The 15,697-nt window shown below is 43.0% G+C and overlaps 1 protein-coding gene across 3 annotated transcripts in view; it reads right to left on the bottom strand.

Annotated features, from left to right (window-relative positions):
- PDZRN3 (PDZ domain containing ring finger 3) overlaps positions 1 to 15,697 on the bottom strand; it is a 247,371-nt gene that overhangs the window by 20,025 nt on the left and 211,649 nt on the right. For all 3 annotated transcript variants that reach the window (XM_063426757.1, XM_063426759.1, XM_063426760.1), the window contains 2 exons: positions 2,326 to 2,579; positions 500 to 587 (listed from right to left, as the gene is read on the bottom strand). In XM_063426757.1, coding sequence (XP_063282827.1) covers positions 500 to 587; positions 2,326 to 2,579 — 342 coding nt within the window. The remainder of the gene's footprint in view (positions 1 to 499; positions 588 to 2,325; positions 2,580 to 15,697) is intronic.

Below are 15,697 nucleotides of genomic sequence, written 5' to 3'. Positions count from 1 at the left end.
ATATCTGACTGATGCCAACATATTTACACCATATGTTGTGCCCTGCATTTCACATGATTCTCAACTAGTGTTTAGTAGGCCCAGCTATCACGATTTTCAGCAATAGTCACGATTTTCGGATCCTGTCTCACTGCCTCAACTTAGTTCCCTGGTCTCCCACTTTAAGGGACACCAGGGAACTGTTCCCAACAAGCATAGGAAGGATGCATCAATATACTGAAACAGTACTCTCTGTGGGGTCTGGCCTCAGTGTGTCAGCCAGGATGATTGGCAGACAGTCTCGAAGACATTCATGCCAAGATGACCAGCTAATACGCCCCATTACCACCCCCTCATACCGGCGTCCCAGTTGAGAGGTATGCTATAGGGTGGCCTGGTCAATAAATTCCTTTCCTTGATTGTAGAGTAGTTAGTTGCCCTTTTAGACACTACTCTCCACAAAAGCCAACGCTATTAAAGTATAAAATTCAGTCAAATCAAACATTTAAAACAAACCTACCTCTAACTCAAGCTCGTCTCTATCCATTTCGGGATGCAAACCTCCCATAAAGTCATTGGGGTCAAAATACTCATGCGGTGATGAATGTCTGAAACGAAATAATGAGAATATTTTAAAACACACCCATTCCTACTAACGACCAATTATAGTGTCACTTTGATTTTTGTAAAATGTTATTGTCAGAGAGCACAAACCTCTACCCTACATTATTCATAATTAAAACATACAAAACTGCTAGATGAAAAGGTAGATGGGGGAAAAAAAAATGAGACATTACTGGATTTCCATTAAGATAGAACAGGGGTCTCCAGCTTTTGAAATGCAAATATTTAATGAAGACGACAGAAAGGTGTGTAACAATTAGGTTTTATCACTGAGCCTGCTATTATTCTGTCTGCCATGATCACGAAGGAATACGAGACACGTCAGAGATCACTGTAACCGTATCAAGAATAGTATATTTCTCTAGCAAATGCAATGCAATTCAATTAATTTATTCCATTAGCAGTACAGAAACCAATGTTCAAAAAAAAGAAAAGTTTTAACCTCTCACAGAAAACCAGATTATTTATTTTTAACTGGAATCAGATGTGCGAAATGTAAATTTAATTTCCACACTTCAAATCAAATATTTTCAGTCTTTGCTGCAGGCTTGCTAAAAGCGCCCTAGTAGAATTTTATCCATTATAAAGCCGAATTAACATTTTGGATTCTTAGGAAACTATAACTGGAACTTTTAGCAAACTAAATACACTTACCTTGCTCCATTTTGGAAAAAAAAAAACATAAAAAAATATATATATATTTTTTTCCCTCTGGTAGTCTACATCGGAGGACACCAAAGAAGAGTTCTTGATAATAGCTAGATGACAAGTATGCAAGTTTGCTTTGCGTGAGTTAAACTCCATGCAAGAGCTAGGAAGTGCATCTAGTGGTGGTCTGGCAGACTGCTAGTAGAGGCTGCAGGGCTAAGGGAAGGGGACAGTGCACCCAGACAACTTCAATGAGATGTGGTATGGATGCCTTTAGTGTTTTTTAAAAATTGGGCTTATCTTTAGTCATCATAACCATCATTCTTAATCATGCAAACTCAGGATCAATACTGCAGAATGTCTAGATCAACGACAACTAAAATTTTGTTCCTCTGCGTTGCCCCCTCCACCCGGGGTCCTTCCCCTCCCCATGATCATGGCACTAGCCACAGATGCACCATATTTCTGCATTGCTGAAGCATTTGACTGGGCAAAAGTAATTAAACGCAATGACGGCACATCGAAAGGATTGGGCTTCAGTTCTTACAGGTTATAATTATAATTCCGGATTTTTTTTTTTTTATGGAGCCTATAAATCAACTCGACAGGCAAATTCTGTATGGATCAAATAGTTTGGGTGTGAATTAAAATGAATTTGATTCGGACTAATCATCCAAATAGGTCTAATATGACAAAACTAGCATTGAGGAGCTACCAGTTGTGCTCTTCCCCCAAAATAACAACAAATTGCAATTAAAAATTTAAAGTCACAATTGTAAAGTAAAAAATTATTTCTACGGTTTGTGACTTATTTGTATTTGCTTGGATACCACTAATACTGCAACTACAATATATATATATATTTATTGTAGTTGCAGTATAAGTTTTCTCACAGACAAATGGCCCTCCCAATTTCTTCACAACACAGACAACAGCGTGCAGAGTATGAAAAGTTGCAGGAATTATCAAAAAATGTCAACAAACAGAGTGACATACTATAAGAAAGAAGCATCTCAATGTATTATTTCTAGTAAAACACTTTCTATACAAGATAAACAAAATTGCAATACTTACTCTTCATTTAGGAGATAAGGGTCTAAAACAGAAACGGTGGGTGAAGGAGAGCTCATTTTAGTCAAAGCCATAATGTGTTCAAAAGTTATTTCCGTTTGTGTTGATGTGTCAACAACTTGTGCGTCGGATGTCGGGCTGTATATCTTGGTACGGGGAGTGCGTCTCAAGACCTGTACAACAATTGGTTCTTTGGCAGTCTTGAATGCTTCTACTGCCTGGTCATGGGTGGCTCTGGATAAGTCTTTACCATTCACCTGTGGAATAAACAAAAATTACATTAAACATTGCTGTGTTCCAGCCACAAATATTAGAACATTTAGCTGATGTGCCTACAGACAATACGGACTACCCATACCCAAACTTCACTTGAACCAAGTGTTTGAGTAATTTTTATAATGCGAGCGATTTTTTAACACATGCCCTATGATCTTCAGTTGGTAAGTGACACAATAAAATAGTTGTGGGCATCACGAGAGTCACAGTATAGAAACAAATGGAAATAAACCTGTCGGTGATACTTCTTTTACCGCCAGCACCCTAAAAGGCCACTCTAAAGTACTCAAATGTTTTGTTTTTTTGGCTTGAGAAGTGTTGCCGTTAAGTTTGGCAAAGTATACATGGGAATTGAAGTTCTACAGCTGAAGATTTATTTTATGTCCAACCTTGTTCCAAATGCAATCAAACAATGCAAATTTGAATGCATCTTTAGAAGAAAAAATGTAAAAGTATCAACTGAATGCAACTACTAAACCATCATCTTTTCTGTTTGTCCAAATTCTGCAGCGGAAAAGAATAATGGCAAATTCTTAAATCAATCATCCCTCATATCGCCTCCAGCCATCAGTATAAAGAACCTCCTGAAACTTCACCATGAAATGTGTCAAATAAATACATAAATATTTAATGTAATAAATGTATACTTAGAATGACGGTGGAAAGTTTATTGTTAAACAAGAAATTACTTATTTAGAGATTATACAGGCACACTACTACAGCTTATTGCATGGTATTATTGAAAACTGTTCTTTCTTTTCTTCAAACTTTTAAGAATTTTGGGGGCGGAGCCTGAATGGCGAGCTAGCTAGACGTGTCTCACATGAGCTCCTGCTGCACAGCGGAAAACTTTGATTTCTAGGGCCGAGGTACCAGAAAACAAGACAAACAGAGCCCTGCAAGCAGAGGTACCTCACCCAAAACTTTTGCCACCGGAGCCAACGTTCTGAATGCCCGGGAACCGTGATAGCAAGGTGCGGCCTACCAGTGATAGTGTGGGAGAAAGATGGCAGCTTATCTCCTCCGATCTTGAAACAGAGCTGAGTGAGACTCTCCTAACCCCCCACGTTCGTGGCCCAAGGGTACAACCCCAGGGCTGCAGGAATACCCCTTCACTGCAGCGCCGCATCACTCCCCAAAATAGACTGAGTCCAAAATCGAGAAGTGACCACCTTAGTGGCATCGGATGACTGACCGGAGCGGAGGCCAGAGGGGCTAGCAAGCAATGTTGAAGAGTACACATTTCAGCTACATATATTTTATTTCTTGAATTGTCTCTCAAAGACCTCACAGTAAAGGCTTTGTTCCTAGAGTATACTGTCTGTAGGCTTTTGAAGATGTGCCCCAAGATGTAGGATTAGTGGCGAAGGATGCTGGGAGTCAAAGCAGAGCAGGGCAGTGTCCGCTATCCATGCACAAAAAATGGTTTTCCAGCCTCTTCCTATTTGAAATTTCCCAAACTTACAGTTGTACAAGAGTTCCAGTTTAGGACTGTTTGAAGGTAGTTCAGGACACTTGGTAGGTACGCCTTACTTTTAGTGACTTTCCTCATTGTAAAACAAAGCGAAATATGTTGAAGATTACAAATATATACTGACAGGTTGAGCATACTGGGAGTTGGAATAAACTGCTGATGTAGGGCTAGACACATCTATCTATACAATAAAGGCGATAAGCGCTTCTAAATCCTGCTATTTAATCACTTATGTCAATCATTCTTCCTCAGATCGAACCTTAGATTGACAAAGAACAGTTGCAGCTCTCAGAGTTGATCTCCCCCTGATGTTGAGCGGTGAGCCTAGCGTCGCTGACTCCAGGGGTTTGTCTAATAGACTAATTACATTCCGCATCCAATTCTTCTATCTGATCCGTGTTCCGCCGTTATCTGTGCTATACCAGACTACAAAGCAATGAACTGATTGCCTCCGGCGGGAGGTAATAAACAACTCTTATCGAAGTGGAGTTACCTGTAAGGCACAATCAATATATCTAGGCTAGTAAAAGGCTCGTCATGTGAAATTACTTTGTTGCAGCTGTTGTTTAAAGGACTGTTTTCCTGCACGCCACACTTTCAATGCTCAATCAATGCAGGATAACATTAAGTGTGCTAATACGCACCTTACGGGGTCTGAGAGACCGGCTTTGTTTTAATTAAAATTCCCTAATTATCTACAGCAAATGTGATCTCCTTCTCCGTATACCCCCTTAATTATAGATGTGAAGAATCATCTTACAATCTTACCCATTACACTAGGAATTGTGTAGTATCTAAATATAAACTGATCATAAACTAATATTACAAGCCTCTCTATATCTCACCACACATCATAATTATGTCATTATATATCCTCCTCTATACAATACTGCCAGTGCAATATCTATGGGTTACAGAGTTAGGAGGGGACTTTTCCAAACGTGCAATGCTGTAAAGCCTGTGCAGACGGCCATCGGTGTTTGTAACACAAGCAGAAAGCTATTAGCCGTCTACAGTACATCATGAAAAAATGTAAATGGCAAAGAAGTAAAAACACACAAAATTCAACTATATGTAGAAATGTAGTGTGATGTAATTCCAGTAAAATACAAGTTTAGCAGGCTAAGATTGCCACAAGGCATATGTATGTATATGTGTTTGTAGTATCTAGTTAATTACACGTAGCTAAGATACTGTCATCACTGTACTGACCAGGTGCAGGAATGTAAGAACTGGAATTACGCGTCCCTCTCCTTTGTATCAGATGAGCCACGTGGTTAGACCGGATGGATGAGTTTAGACTCTATTCATTAAATAGGTTAAGGGTATGTGTGGGTGTAGTTAATTGTGGGAGGAGCTACAGTGCTATATAAGGAATGTACTCTATGTATTCAGTACTCAGACTTTGCTGTATTTTGGTGACGCTAGTCCCTCTGAGTCCCGATCGGTGATCCAATAAAGAATCTCTTCCTTCCTGAAGAAACCTGTGTCCATCTCTCTGTGCTTGGCTTCCGTCAGTTTCTCCGGTATCATTTGGTGCATTGGCCGGGAAGCTCATCGTTCAACGGTAGCTGAGAGGCAGAGGCGTGAGACGGTCTATCTTTGCCCACGTTCTCTACGGCTGCACCCCTGAACTTCTGCGTGGACCTCCCTTCGTCTCGGCGCCACTGGTCTGTTGTCCAGGAGATCATCGGCCTCTACGTGAGAAGTGCTGGGGTGTCCCCGTCGATGAGTGTGAACTCAGGTTCAGGAACGAGGAGGTAAGATAACTGCTGTTTTAGACGGCAGGACCCGCTAGGGGTATACCGATTGTGCGGTAGGCCCAAAGGGGTTTTTGAATCTGTATCTGCCCCCTCTGTCGGAGGGAAGGAGCGAAGGCGCACCGCTCGATCGAACGCTCTTTAGTCAGACCGTTTGATTTGGTTAGTCAGGCGGGGTCCTGGTGTAAGATAGCCCTAGCCGGACACCGGTGTCTTGTCTAGACTAGCGTTCTAGGGTGTATATTACGTTCGCTAGGTCGGAGGGACCGGGAGACTAAGCGGCGCCTGTGTAAATTCGGTTCGCTAGTTCTCATCCTATCTGGGCTAAGTGGGAAGGCGTGTAAATTTGGAACCCACTAGACTTTTGATAGTACGACTAAGAGGCGCCTGTGTAAATTCGGATCTCTAGCTCGTTGTATAGTGCGACTAAGAGGCGCCTGTGTAAATTCGGATCTCTAGCTCGCTATGTATATGTGGTGATTGGGCAGTGTGGCTAACCAAAACGGGTGTATATAGTTTTAGGTAGTCCATTCAAGGTACTGGCCAATAGTTTAGTTGGGAATTGTAAATGTGTTAACGATTGTTTTAGTAAAGTGTATATCTTGTTAGATAGCGCGAGCTCAGCCGTCTAGCGAGAGTGTTAATAGTGTGTTGCTGTATTATAGTGCACGGTACCATAACCCTGTATATTTACTGACATTATATAATAAGTACTAATCATTGTCGTCCATTGCATGTTTAACACCATAACCACTAATAATTGTATTGTGACCTTAACTTGTGCTTTGACCTATGCTAACCGTACTGTAACCGCTATTTGTAAAAGACGATGTTACTGGGGTGTGTTATAGACGGGTAATTCGTATATAGAGAATTATAGCGTGGGTGACTGTGTAGTTACGCCAAAGGGCATAATATTGATTATATAGTGACTGGTGTAGCAGCTGTGTGTGTACGGGAATTCCCTGAGTGTTTATTGTTATTGTGTACGTTTCACTTGGTAACCGTACCACGTGGTGCTGTTGCCAGAGGAAACGGGTGTGACTGTTGAATAGTACGCGTGTATAGTAATCGTTGTCGACGACGTTCCACTGTTAAATATGGGTGCGTCGCAGTCAACGATTCCGGATCCCTTAGGATGTATGGTTAAGAATTTTAAAAAGGGATTCAAAGTTTGTGATTTTGGGGTTAAGATGTCCCCTGTACGTTTGGTCACTTTGTGCACTAGGGAGTGGCCTACTTTGGTTGCGGCATGGCCGCCACGTGGCAGTTTGGATCCAACTCTGGTACAGCGCTTACACGTGGCTGTATCAGGTAGGCCTGAACTTTACGGCCAGTTTCCTTATATTGATTGTTGGAGACAGGCCGTAAATGACTCGCCAAAATGGCTCCGGACATGCCACGAGGAACAGTGTCGCCTCATGGTAGCTAGGACTTGTTCGTCCACTAGGGCTGGTGTTAGGCCCATTTTGGACACGCCCCCTGAGTCCGAGATCCCTTTGCCGCCCCCTTACTTTCCGGTAAGAGGAAGTGACGCAAATACAGGAAGTCCTGTAACCCTTCCCTCATTACCCTCATCCACTTCCGCTTCCTCCTCCAGTACAGGATCCACCCCCCCTCGTACTAAATCTCCCCTTCCGGAACCAGAACCCACCCCCATTAGAAACGAATATCCTGATTTGGCGCCACTTCAGACTTCCGGTCAAGCTTCATCTAGCTCGGCCCGAAGTGTTCTATTCACTACCTTTTCCCAAAACCAACCTCCCACATCCCCATACCCTATATCTCCCCGACCGGAACCCATGAGTGACGCTTCCCTACGTAGCCCCATCCAAACCCGACAGTTGACTGGTGCCCAACAATTAAAGCACTATCAGATGCCTCTTCGCTTAAATCCCGGGTCAGCTTATATCGATGCCGCAGGTCAAATGGCACACGCTGACCCTGTCTTCGTATATGTCCCTTTCACCACTACCGACCTTTTAAACTGGAAGACCCATAATTCCTCGTATACTGAGAAACCACAAGCCATGACTGATCTGTTCACCTCAATAGTACAGACACATAATCCGACATGGGCTGATTGCCAGCAGTTACTAATGACTTTATTTAACAATGAGGAAAGGACAAGAATAAATCAAGCAGCCATTAAAGCATTAGAAGATAGAGCCCGTGCTTTGAACCAAGCTAATCCAGCAGCATGGGCCGCAACACATTATCCCAACACCGATCCCGATTGGAACGTAAATGGTGCTGATATGGTTCAACTCAGAGCCTATAGAGACGCTATAATTGCTGGCATGAAAGCCGGAGGAAAGAAAGCCATTAACATGTCGAAGACAGTTGAGGTGATCCAGAAAAGCGATGAAGCGCCCAGTGTCTTTTATGACCGATTATTGGAGGCGTACCGCTTGTACACCCCCTTTAATCCGGAAGACGCAGACAATTCCCGAATGGTTAACTCCGCCTTTGTCAGCCAAGCTTACGGAGATATTAAGCGCAAGCTACAAAAGTTAGAAGGGTTTGCAGGTATGTCAATCTCCCAACTAATGGAGGTAGCTAATAAGGTCTATATGAATAGGGAAACAGAAAGCAAGAAAGAGGAGGAGCGCAAGATGCGTAAAAAGGCTGATATGCTAGCGGTAGCGATCGCAGGCGTAGATAAACGGGGCCCAGATAGAGGCAATAATAGATGGAGTAGGGAGCCTTTGAGTAGGGATCAGTGTGCGTATTGCAAGGAAGAAGGGCATTGGAGGAACGAATGTCCGCAAAGAGAGCAGTACGAGAGGGTCCTACCCAGGGCAGGCTACGGAAACTTTAGAGGCAGAGCGAGAGGTAGAGGAGGCCCCGGAGGGAGTAATGGTTATAGAGGGAGTAATGGGAACAGAGGAAGTGTTAGGGAAGACAGGTATATTCCAGCAGCGCAAAGGTCCCGCGATAGAGAAGGTAGGGACTTCGTAGGATTGGCTGACACGGTCATGGAGGACTATTGATACCGACCGGGCTCCATCCCCCTTGGTCGAGCGGAGCCTATGGTCGATGTATCAATAGGGGGGAAAAGGAGTGCGTTCATGATCGACACTGGTGCTGAACATTCAGTGGTGACTAATCTAGTTGCTCCTCCATCTGGAAGGACTATTACTGTGATAGGAGCAACTGGAAGAAGTGCTGAAAGACCGGTTCTTAAAAGTCGACTCTGTACATTGGGAGGCCACGTAGTAAAACACCAATTCCTTTATATGCCTGAATGTCCAGTCCAATTGCTGGGACGTGATATGCTATCCAAATTACAAGCGCAGATTACGTTCCTACCAGATGGAACAACATCTTTAAAGTTTAATGGACCTTCAGGTATTATGACTTTATCCGTACCAAAGGAAGAAGAGTGGCGACTTTATACAGTGTTGACTAGCCAAAACCCTAGGAGTGATGAGACATTATTTAACATACCAGGAGTTTGGGCAGAGAACAACCCACCAGGACTGGCCCGCAATATTCCACCAATAAAAATTGAACTGAAACATGGGGTTTATCCAGTGAGCCTAAGACAATATCACATTCCGCAGAAGGCTAAGAAGAACATCCAATCCTATCTGGATAAGTTCATACGGTATGGTATCCTAAAATTCTGTACTTCCCCCTGGAACACCCCATTGCTGCCTGTTCAAAAGCCCGGCACAGATGAGTATCGACCTGTGCAGGACTTAAGAGCAGTCAATGATGCGGTTGTTAGTATACATCCAGTTGTACCCAATCCATATAACCTGCTTGCTTTAATTCCGGGCGGGGCTACTTACTTCACAGTCTTAGATCTCAAAGATGCCTTCTTTTGCCTCCGAATTGCCGCAGAAAGTCAATGTATTTTCGCTTTCCAATGGGAGAACGCTGTAACGGGCTCAAAACGCCAAATGACTTGGACAAGACTGCCCCAAGGGTTTAAAAATTCACCTACCCTATTTGGTTCAGCCCTAAGTCAAGATCTATTGGATTTCGAGTCCATCCCAGGAGAGTGTGTATTGTTACAATATGTAGATGACTTGTTGATAGCAGCAGTTACAAAAGAAATCTGTCAGCAAGCAACGCACGATCTACTACACATTCTCTGGAAGGCAGGATACAAGGTGTCTAGAAAGAAGGCTCAGTTGTGTTTGCCAACTGTCAAGTATCTAGGATTCCATATCTCTGAAGGTCAAAGAATTATGGGGCCAGAGAGAAAAGAAGCTGTCTGCCAAATACCAATACCCAAGAATAGAAGACAAGTGCGAGAATTCTTGGGGGCAGCAGGCTTCTGTAGGATATGGATTCCCAGCTATGCGATACTAGCAAAACCTCTGTACGCAGCTATCAAAGGTACAGAGCACGACCCCTTCTTATGGACCCAAGAACAGCAAACGGCATTTGAAGATGTGAAGAAGGCTTTGATGAGTGCCCCAGCATTAGGTCTACCTGATCACACACGACCATTCTACCTGTATGTACACGAGCAAAGAAGAATGGCTGTGGGAGTATTGACACAGTACTTGGGATCATGGCAAAGACCTGTTGCCTACATGTCTAAACAATTGGATGCAGTGGCCAGCGGACTTCCACCTTGTCTAAGAGCCGTAGCTGCAGCCGCCCTGCTAGTAGCTGAAGCCGATAAACTCACTCTGGGTCAAGAACTTTATGTACGAGTCCCACATGCAGTACAGACGTTGTTGGATTACAAAGGAAATCATTGGTTTAGTAACAGCCGTATGACCAAGTATCAAGCAATGTTGTGTGAAAACCCAAGAGTGCATTTAGAGACTGTAAACACCTTAAATCCAGCTACCCTTTTGCCACAACCTACTGAAAGTCAACATGATTGTTTGGAAGTAATGGATGAAGTATTCTCAAGTAGACCAGATCTTCGTGATTTTCCCATCCAGAACCCCGATGTTCAATATTACACCGACGGCAGTAGTTATGTGAAAGAAGGGATCCGCTATGCAGGATATGCAGTGACAACAATAGACAAGGTGATAGAAGCTCGGCCACTGGCGAAAGGAACATCAGCACAAAAGGCAGAATTGATAGCACTGACACGAGCGTTACAATTGGCTGAAGGTTTAAGAGTGAATATCTATACGGACTCTAAGTATGCGTTTTTAACCACTCATGCCCACGGAGCTTTGTATAAAGAAAGAGGACTACTGAATTCAGAAGGCAAAGAAATCAAGTACGCAGCTGAAATCCTACAACTATTGGAAGCAGTGTGGGAGCCGAAAGAAGTCGGTATCATACATTGTCGAGCGCATCTGAGAGGAGATGGTGATGTAACCAAGGGAAATCGGATGGCAGATAGTGCAGCTAAGCGTGCTGCTGAATCAGGAAGACAGGAGTATGTGGGGCATATAGCTGCTCTTATACCAACTCCACTGTCCCAATGGACTCCAGTTTATACAGCTCAAGAAGAGGAGTGGTTAAAGACTGAACCGGGAAAGTATCTGGAGAACAAGTGGTATCAGCTAGAAGATGGAAGAATAGTTATACCAGCATCGCTAGCGGTAGAAATTGTCCAAAATTATCACAACGGGACACATTCTGGGAGAGACAGTACTGAAGAATCTCTTAGAAAACATTTCTACATACCAAGATTGTCCAACTTGACTCAGGCCATTGTACGCAGATGTGTAACGTGTGCTAAGAATAATGCAAGACAAGGACCAGTAAAGCCACCAGGAGTTCAGTTTATGGGGGGACTCCCCATGTCCGATCTACAAATAGACTTTACAGTGATGCCTAAATCGGGTGGACATCGTTACCTGCTGGTAATTGTGTGCACCTATTCAGGCTGGGTAGAAGCATGTCCTACTCGTACAGAGAAAGCAGGAGAAGTTGTGAGATTCCTGCTACGAGAAATAATACCCCGATATGGACTACCCTGTTCTATAGGATCGGACAATGGTCCAGCTTTTGTTCACCAGTGCCTACAACAACTGACTCATATGCTTGGTATAAAGTGGAGGCTTCATACTGCATATAGACCCCAGAGTTCTGGTAAGGTAGAGAGAATGAATAGAACTATAAAGAACCAGTTGGCTAAAATGTGTCAGGAAACCCAACTTAAGTGGAACGTTCTCTTACCCATAGCTTTATTGCGAATCCGCAGTACCCCTACCAGAAGGATGGGCCTCTCTCCTTTTGAAATCATGTATGGGCGACCACCTCCCGTACTTGGTAACTTAAGGGGGGACTTGAGTCAGTTGGGAGAAGGAATTACTCGGCAGCAGGTTGTAGAGTTGGGTAAAACTATGGAGGAGGTACAGAAATGGGTACAAGATAGATTACCGGTGAATATTTATCCCCCTGTTCATAGTTACCATCCAGGAGACCAAGTGTGGATTAAAGAGTGGAATACTGTACCGTTAGGGCCCAAGTGGAGAGGTCCTTATGTTGTTCTTTTGTCTACCCCTACAGCAATAAAAGTAGCAGAAGTGACTCCGTGGATACATCACTCCAGGGTTAAACCAGCAGCAGTCGATTCTTGGCAAGTTACAGCAGATCCAGAGAATCCCTGCAAGATCCGGTTAAAACGCACTACTCAGTCGGAGTAACGAGGAATTATTGTGGATTACAAATTTTATTGTTACAGGTGTGAGTGAGAAGGCCATAATAAAGCCTGTCCGCTTACCATCACATAGTGTATAAGCCAGGAAAGTCTCGAAGGGACACCTGTGAAGATGAGCAGAACTCCATTCCCTGCAGCCCCTCACATCCTGGAAGCTGAGGCGCCATCGCACGGACGAAGACTGAGGATGACGGCGAAAGATGTGCTTTTGATAGTGTTTATTTATATGTGTTTTTATATTCAGGAAGGTAGAGGTACCGACACTCCTAGCTGTGAGGTATGCATTAAGACTACGAGAACAGGTAATCATATTTCCCAAACCCTAATTTGGCATTCACAATACGAGTGTAAAGGAGATGTATCGAGATGTAGATACTTAAATATAGAATATAGTGTGTGCCATTTAGGAGTAGGAGAACCTAAGTGCTTCAGTCCGGAGTATCAACCTCGTACAATCTGGTTGACTCTCAGGAATGGAGATCCTCAGGGGACCCTAATTAATAAAACGGTGTTAGAATCCGTACATTCTTCGGGTGTTCTGCTATTTGATGCGTGTAAAGCGATATCGAGTGGTAGAAAGCCGTGGAATGTATGTGGGGATCTTAGATGGGAGAGGACGTATGGGTCTAACGATAAATATATTTGTCCCAGTAGCAAAAATAAATATGTGAGTCCTAGATGCCCAAATAAAGACTATAACTTTTGTCCATATTGGTCTTGTGTGGGGTGGGCAACTTGGGGACAGACAGTAGACAAAGACATGATTGTTACTAAGTTGCCTACCAATCCATACTGTAAGTCTATGGAATGCAACCCAGTCCATATACTCATTAATAACCCCGACAAGTTCTTAGATAAGTATGGAAATTTATTTGGGTTTCAAATATACGGGACGGGTTTAGATCCTGGGACATTATTGTTTATAGGAATAGAGACTGATACGGTATCCTCCCAGACTCATCAAGTATACCATTCCTTTTACGCAGAGATGAGTATAGATAATAAGATCCCCCATAATGCTAAAAACCTGTTCATCGATTTAGCTGAAAGTATTGCCGGTAGTCTTAATGTTACCAACTGCTATGTGTGTGGAGGTACTAACATGGGAGACCAATGGCCTTGGGAAGCAAAGGAGGTAATGTCCGGTTCTGAGGCAGTTGACCAATTAATATCTACACAAGCCGATTATCATATGAGTGTTAGAGGTAAATCTGAGTGGAGATTAAAGACCTCCATCATAGGTTATGTTTGCATAGCAAGGAAAGGAATAATGTATAATACTTCTGTAGGAGAATTAACTTGTCTAGGGCAAAAAGCTTATGATGATGATACAAAGAATACAACTTGGTGGTCGGCTTCAAATGTCTCAGAACCATCTAACCCGTTTGCTAGATATGCCAATTTAAAGGATGTGTGGTTTGATCTATCCATCACATCTACCTGGAGAGCCCCAGCAAATTTGTACTGGATCTGTGGTAAGAAAGCCTACTCGGAGCTGCCACAGGACTGGGAAGGGGCATGTGTGTTAGGTATGCTCAAACCATCCTTCTTCTTGTTACCGATTGAAACAGGTGAGACTTTAGGTGTTAAAGTGTATGATGTGAATCATAGGAAGAAAAGGGGACCCATAGAGATAGGCACCTGGGAAGATAATGAATGGCCTCCCCAGCGTATCATAGATTATTATGGGCCAGCCACGTGGGCTGAGGATGGTACCTTTGGTTATAGAACCCCTATTTATATGCTCAACCGTATTATAAGGTTACAGGCGGTGGTTGAGATTATCACTAATGAAACATCACAAGCGCTCAATCTTCTAGCGAAGCATAACACCAGGATGAGGACAGCAGTATACCAAAATAGATTAGCCTTGGATTACCTTTTGGCAGTAGAGGGAGGTGTATGTGGGAAGTTTAACCTAAGCAATTGCTGTCTTCAAATAGATGACGAAGGGCAAGCAATAGCTGAGCTTACTAGCCATATGGTTAAACTAGCGCATGTGCCTACTCAGGTATGGAAAGGGTATAATCCAAGTAGTTGGTTTGGTAGCTGGTATGAGTGGTTTGGAGGGCTTAAGGCAGTGGTAGGTGGAGTCCTACTAATTTTAATGTTGTGTCTACTCCTACCGTGTCTTATACCCTTAGTAGTTAGGTCTGTGCAAAGCCTGATAGGAAGTATAGCAGAGAGGAAGGCTGCTGCACAGATAATGGCCATATATAAGTATAAGGCTTTAGATCAGGGAGAAACTATGCAGGAAGATGAGTGTTGAAAAGATTCACATCATAAGATAAGTCTGGTCTGGTTCATGGTAACCTGAGGTATATGCAAACCAAGGTTAAGTGATGCCTCAAGTAATTGTGAAATATCAGAGGCATCAAAGGGGGGAATGTGATGTAATTCCAGTAAAATACAAGTTTAGCAGGCTAAGATTGCCACAAGGCATATGTATGTATATGTGTTTGTAGTATCTAGTTAATTACACGTAGCTAAGATACTGTCATCACTGTACTGACCAGGTGCAGGAATGTAAGAACTGGAATTACGCGTCCCTCTCCTTTGTATCAGATGAGCCACGTGGTTAGACCGGATGGATGAGTTTAGACTCTATTCATTAAATAGGTTAAGGGTATGTGTGGGTGTAGTTAATTGTGGGAGGAGCTACAGTGCTATATAAGGAATGTACTCTATGTATTCAGTACTCAGACTTTGCTGTATTTTGGTGACGCTAGTCCCTCTGAGTCCCGATCGGTGATCCAATAAAGAATCTCTTCCTTCCTGAAGAAACCTGTGTCCATCTCTCTGTGCTTGGCTTCCGTCAGTTTCTCCGGTATCAGTAGAAGTGATACAGACCCGAGAACGGTACATTTTAACTCTACAATGTAAAACATTGCATTATTATTTTTCAAACTGCAATCTTTCCATTGCAGGGCTGCTACGTCCAGTGACAGTCACTAGAGAACAGAGAAAAAAAAAAACTCTGTCACGTAACAGGGAAGGCCGTAGGAAAACATTGAATACAATGCTGTCCTATGGGGAACCTTGAATGCGCACGTGTAATGGCAAAAAAATGGAGTTAAAGAGTTAGAAAACCGTTACAGAAGGAGACAAAACCATTATTTTAACACAACATTTTGAGAATTTAAGTTAGCCAAATTGATTGACAGATTAGAGATCACTTATTTTATCCCATATTTGGTCAATTCTGATTATATAAACCCCCCCTACCACCCTGCCTGTCCCCCATTTTTTTTTCCTGTACGCAACAGACATGTC

This window comes from Pelobates fuscus, chromosome 7 (assembly GCF_036172605.1).
Source record: "Pelobates fuscus isolate aPelFus1 chromosome 7, aPelFus1.pri, whole genome shotgun sequence".
NCBI classification, from domain to species: Eukaryota; Metazoa; Chordata; class Amphibia; order Anura; family Pelobatidae; genus Pelobates; species Pelobates fuscus.
Note: the sequence above shows the minus strand (reverse complement) of the source record. Positions and strands in the feature narration are given on the sequence as shown.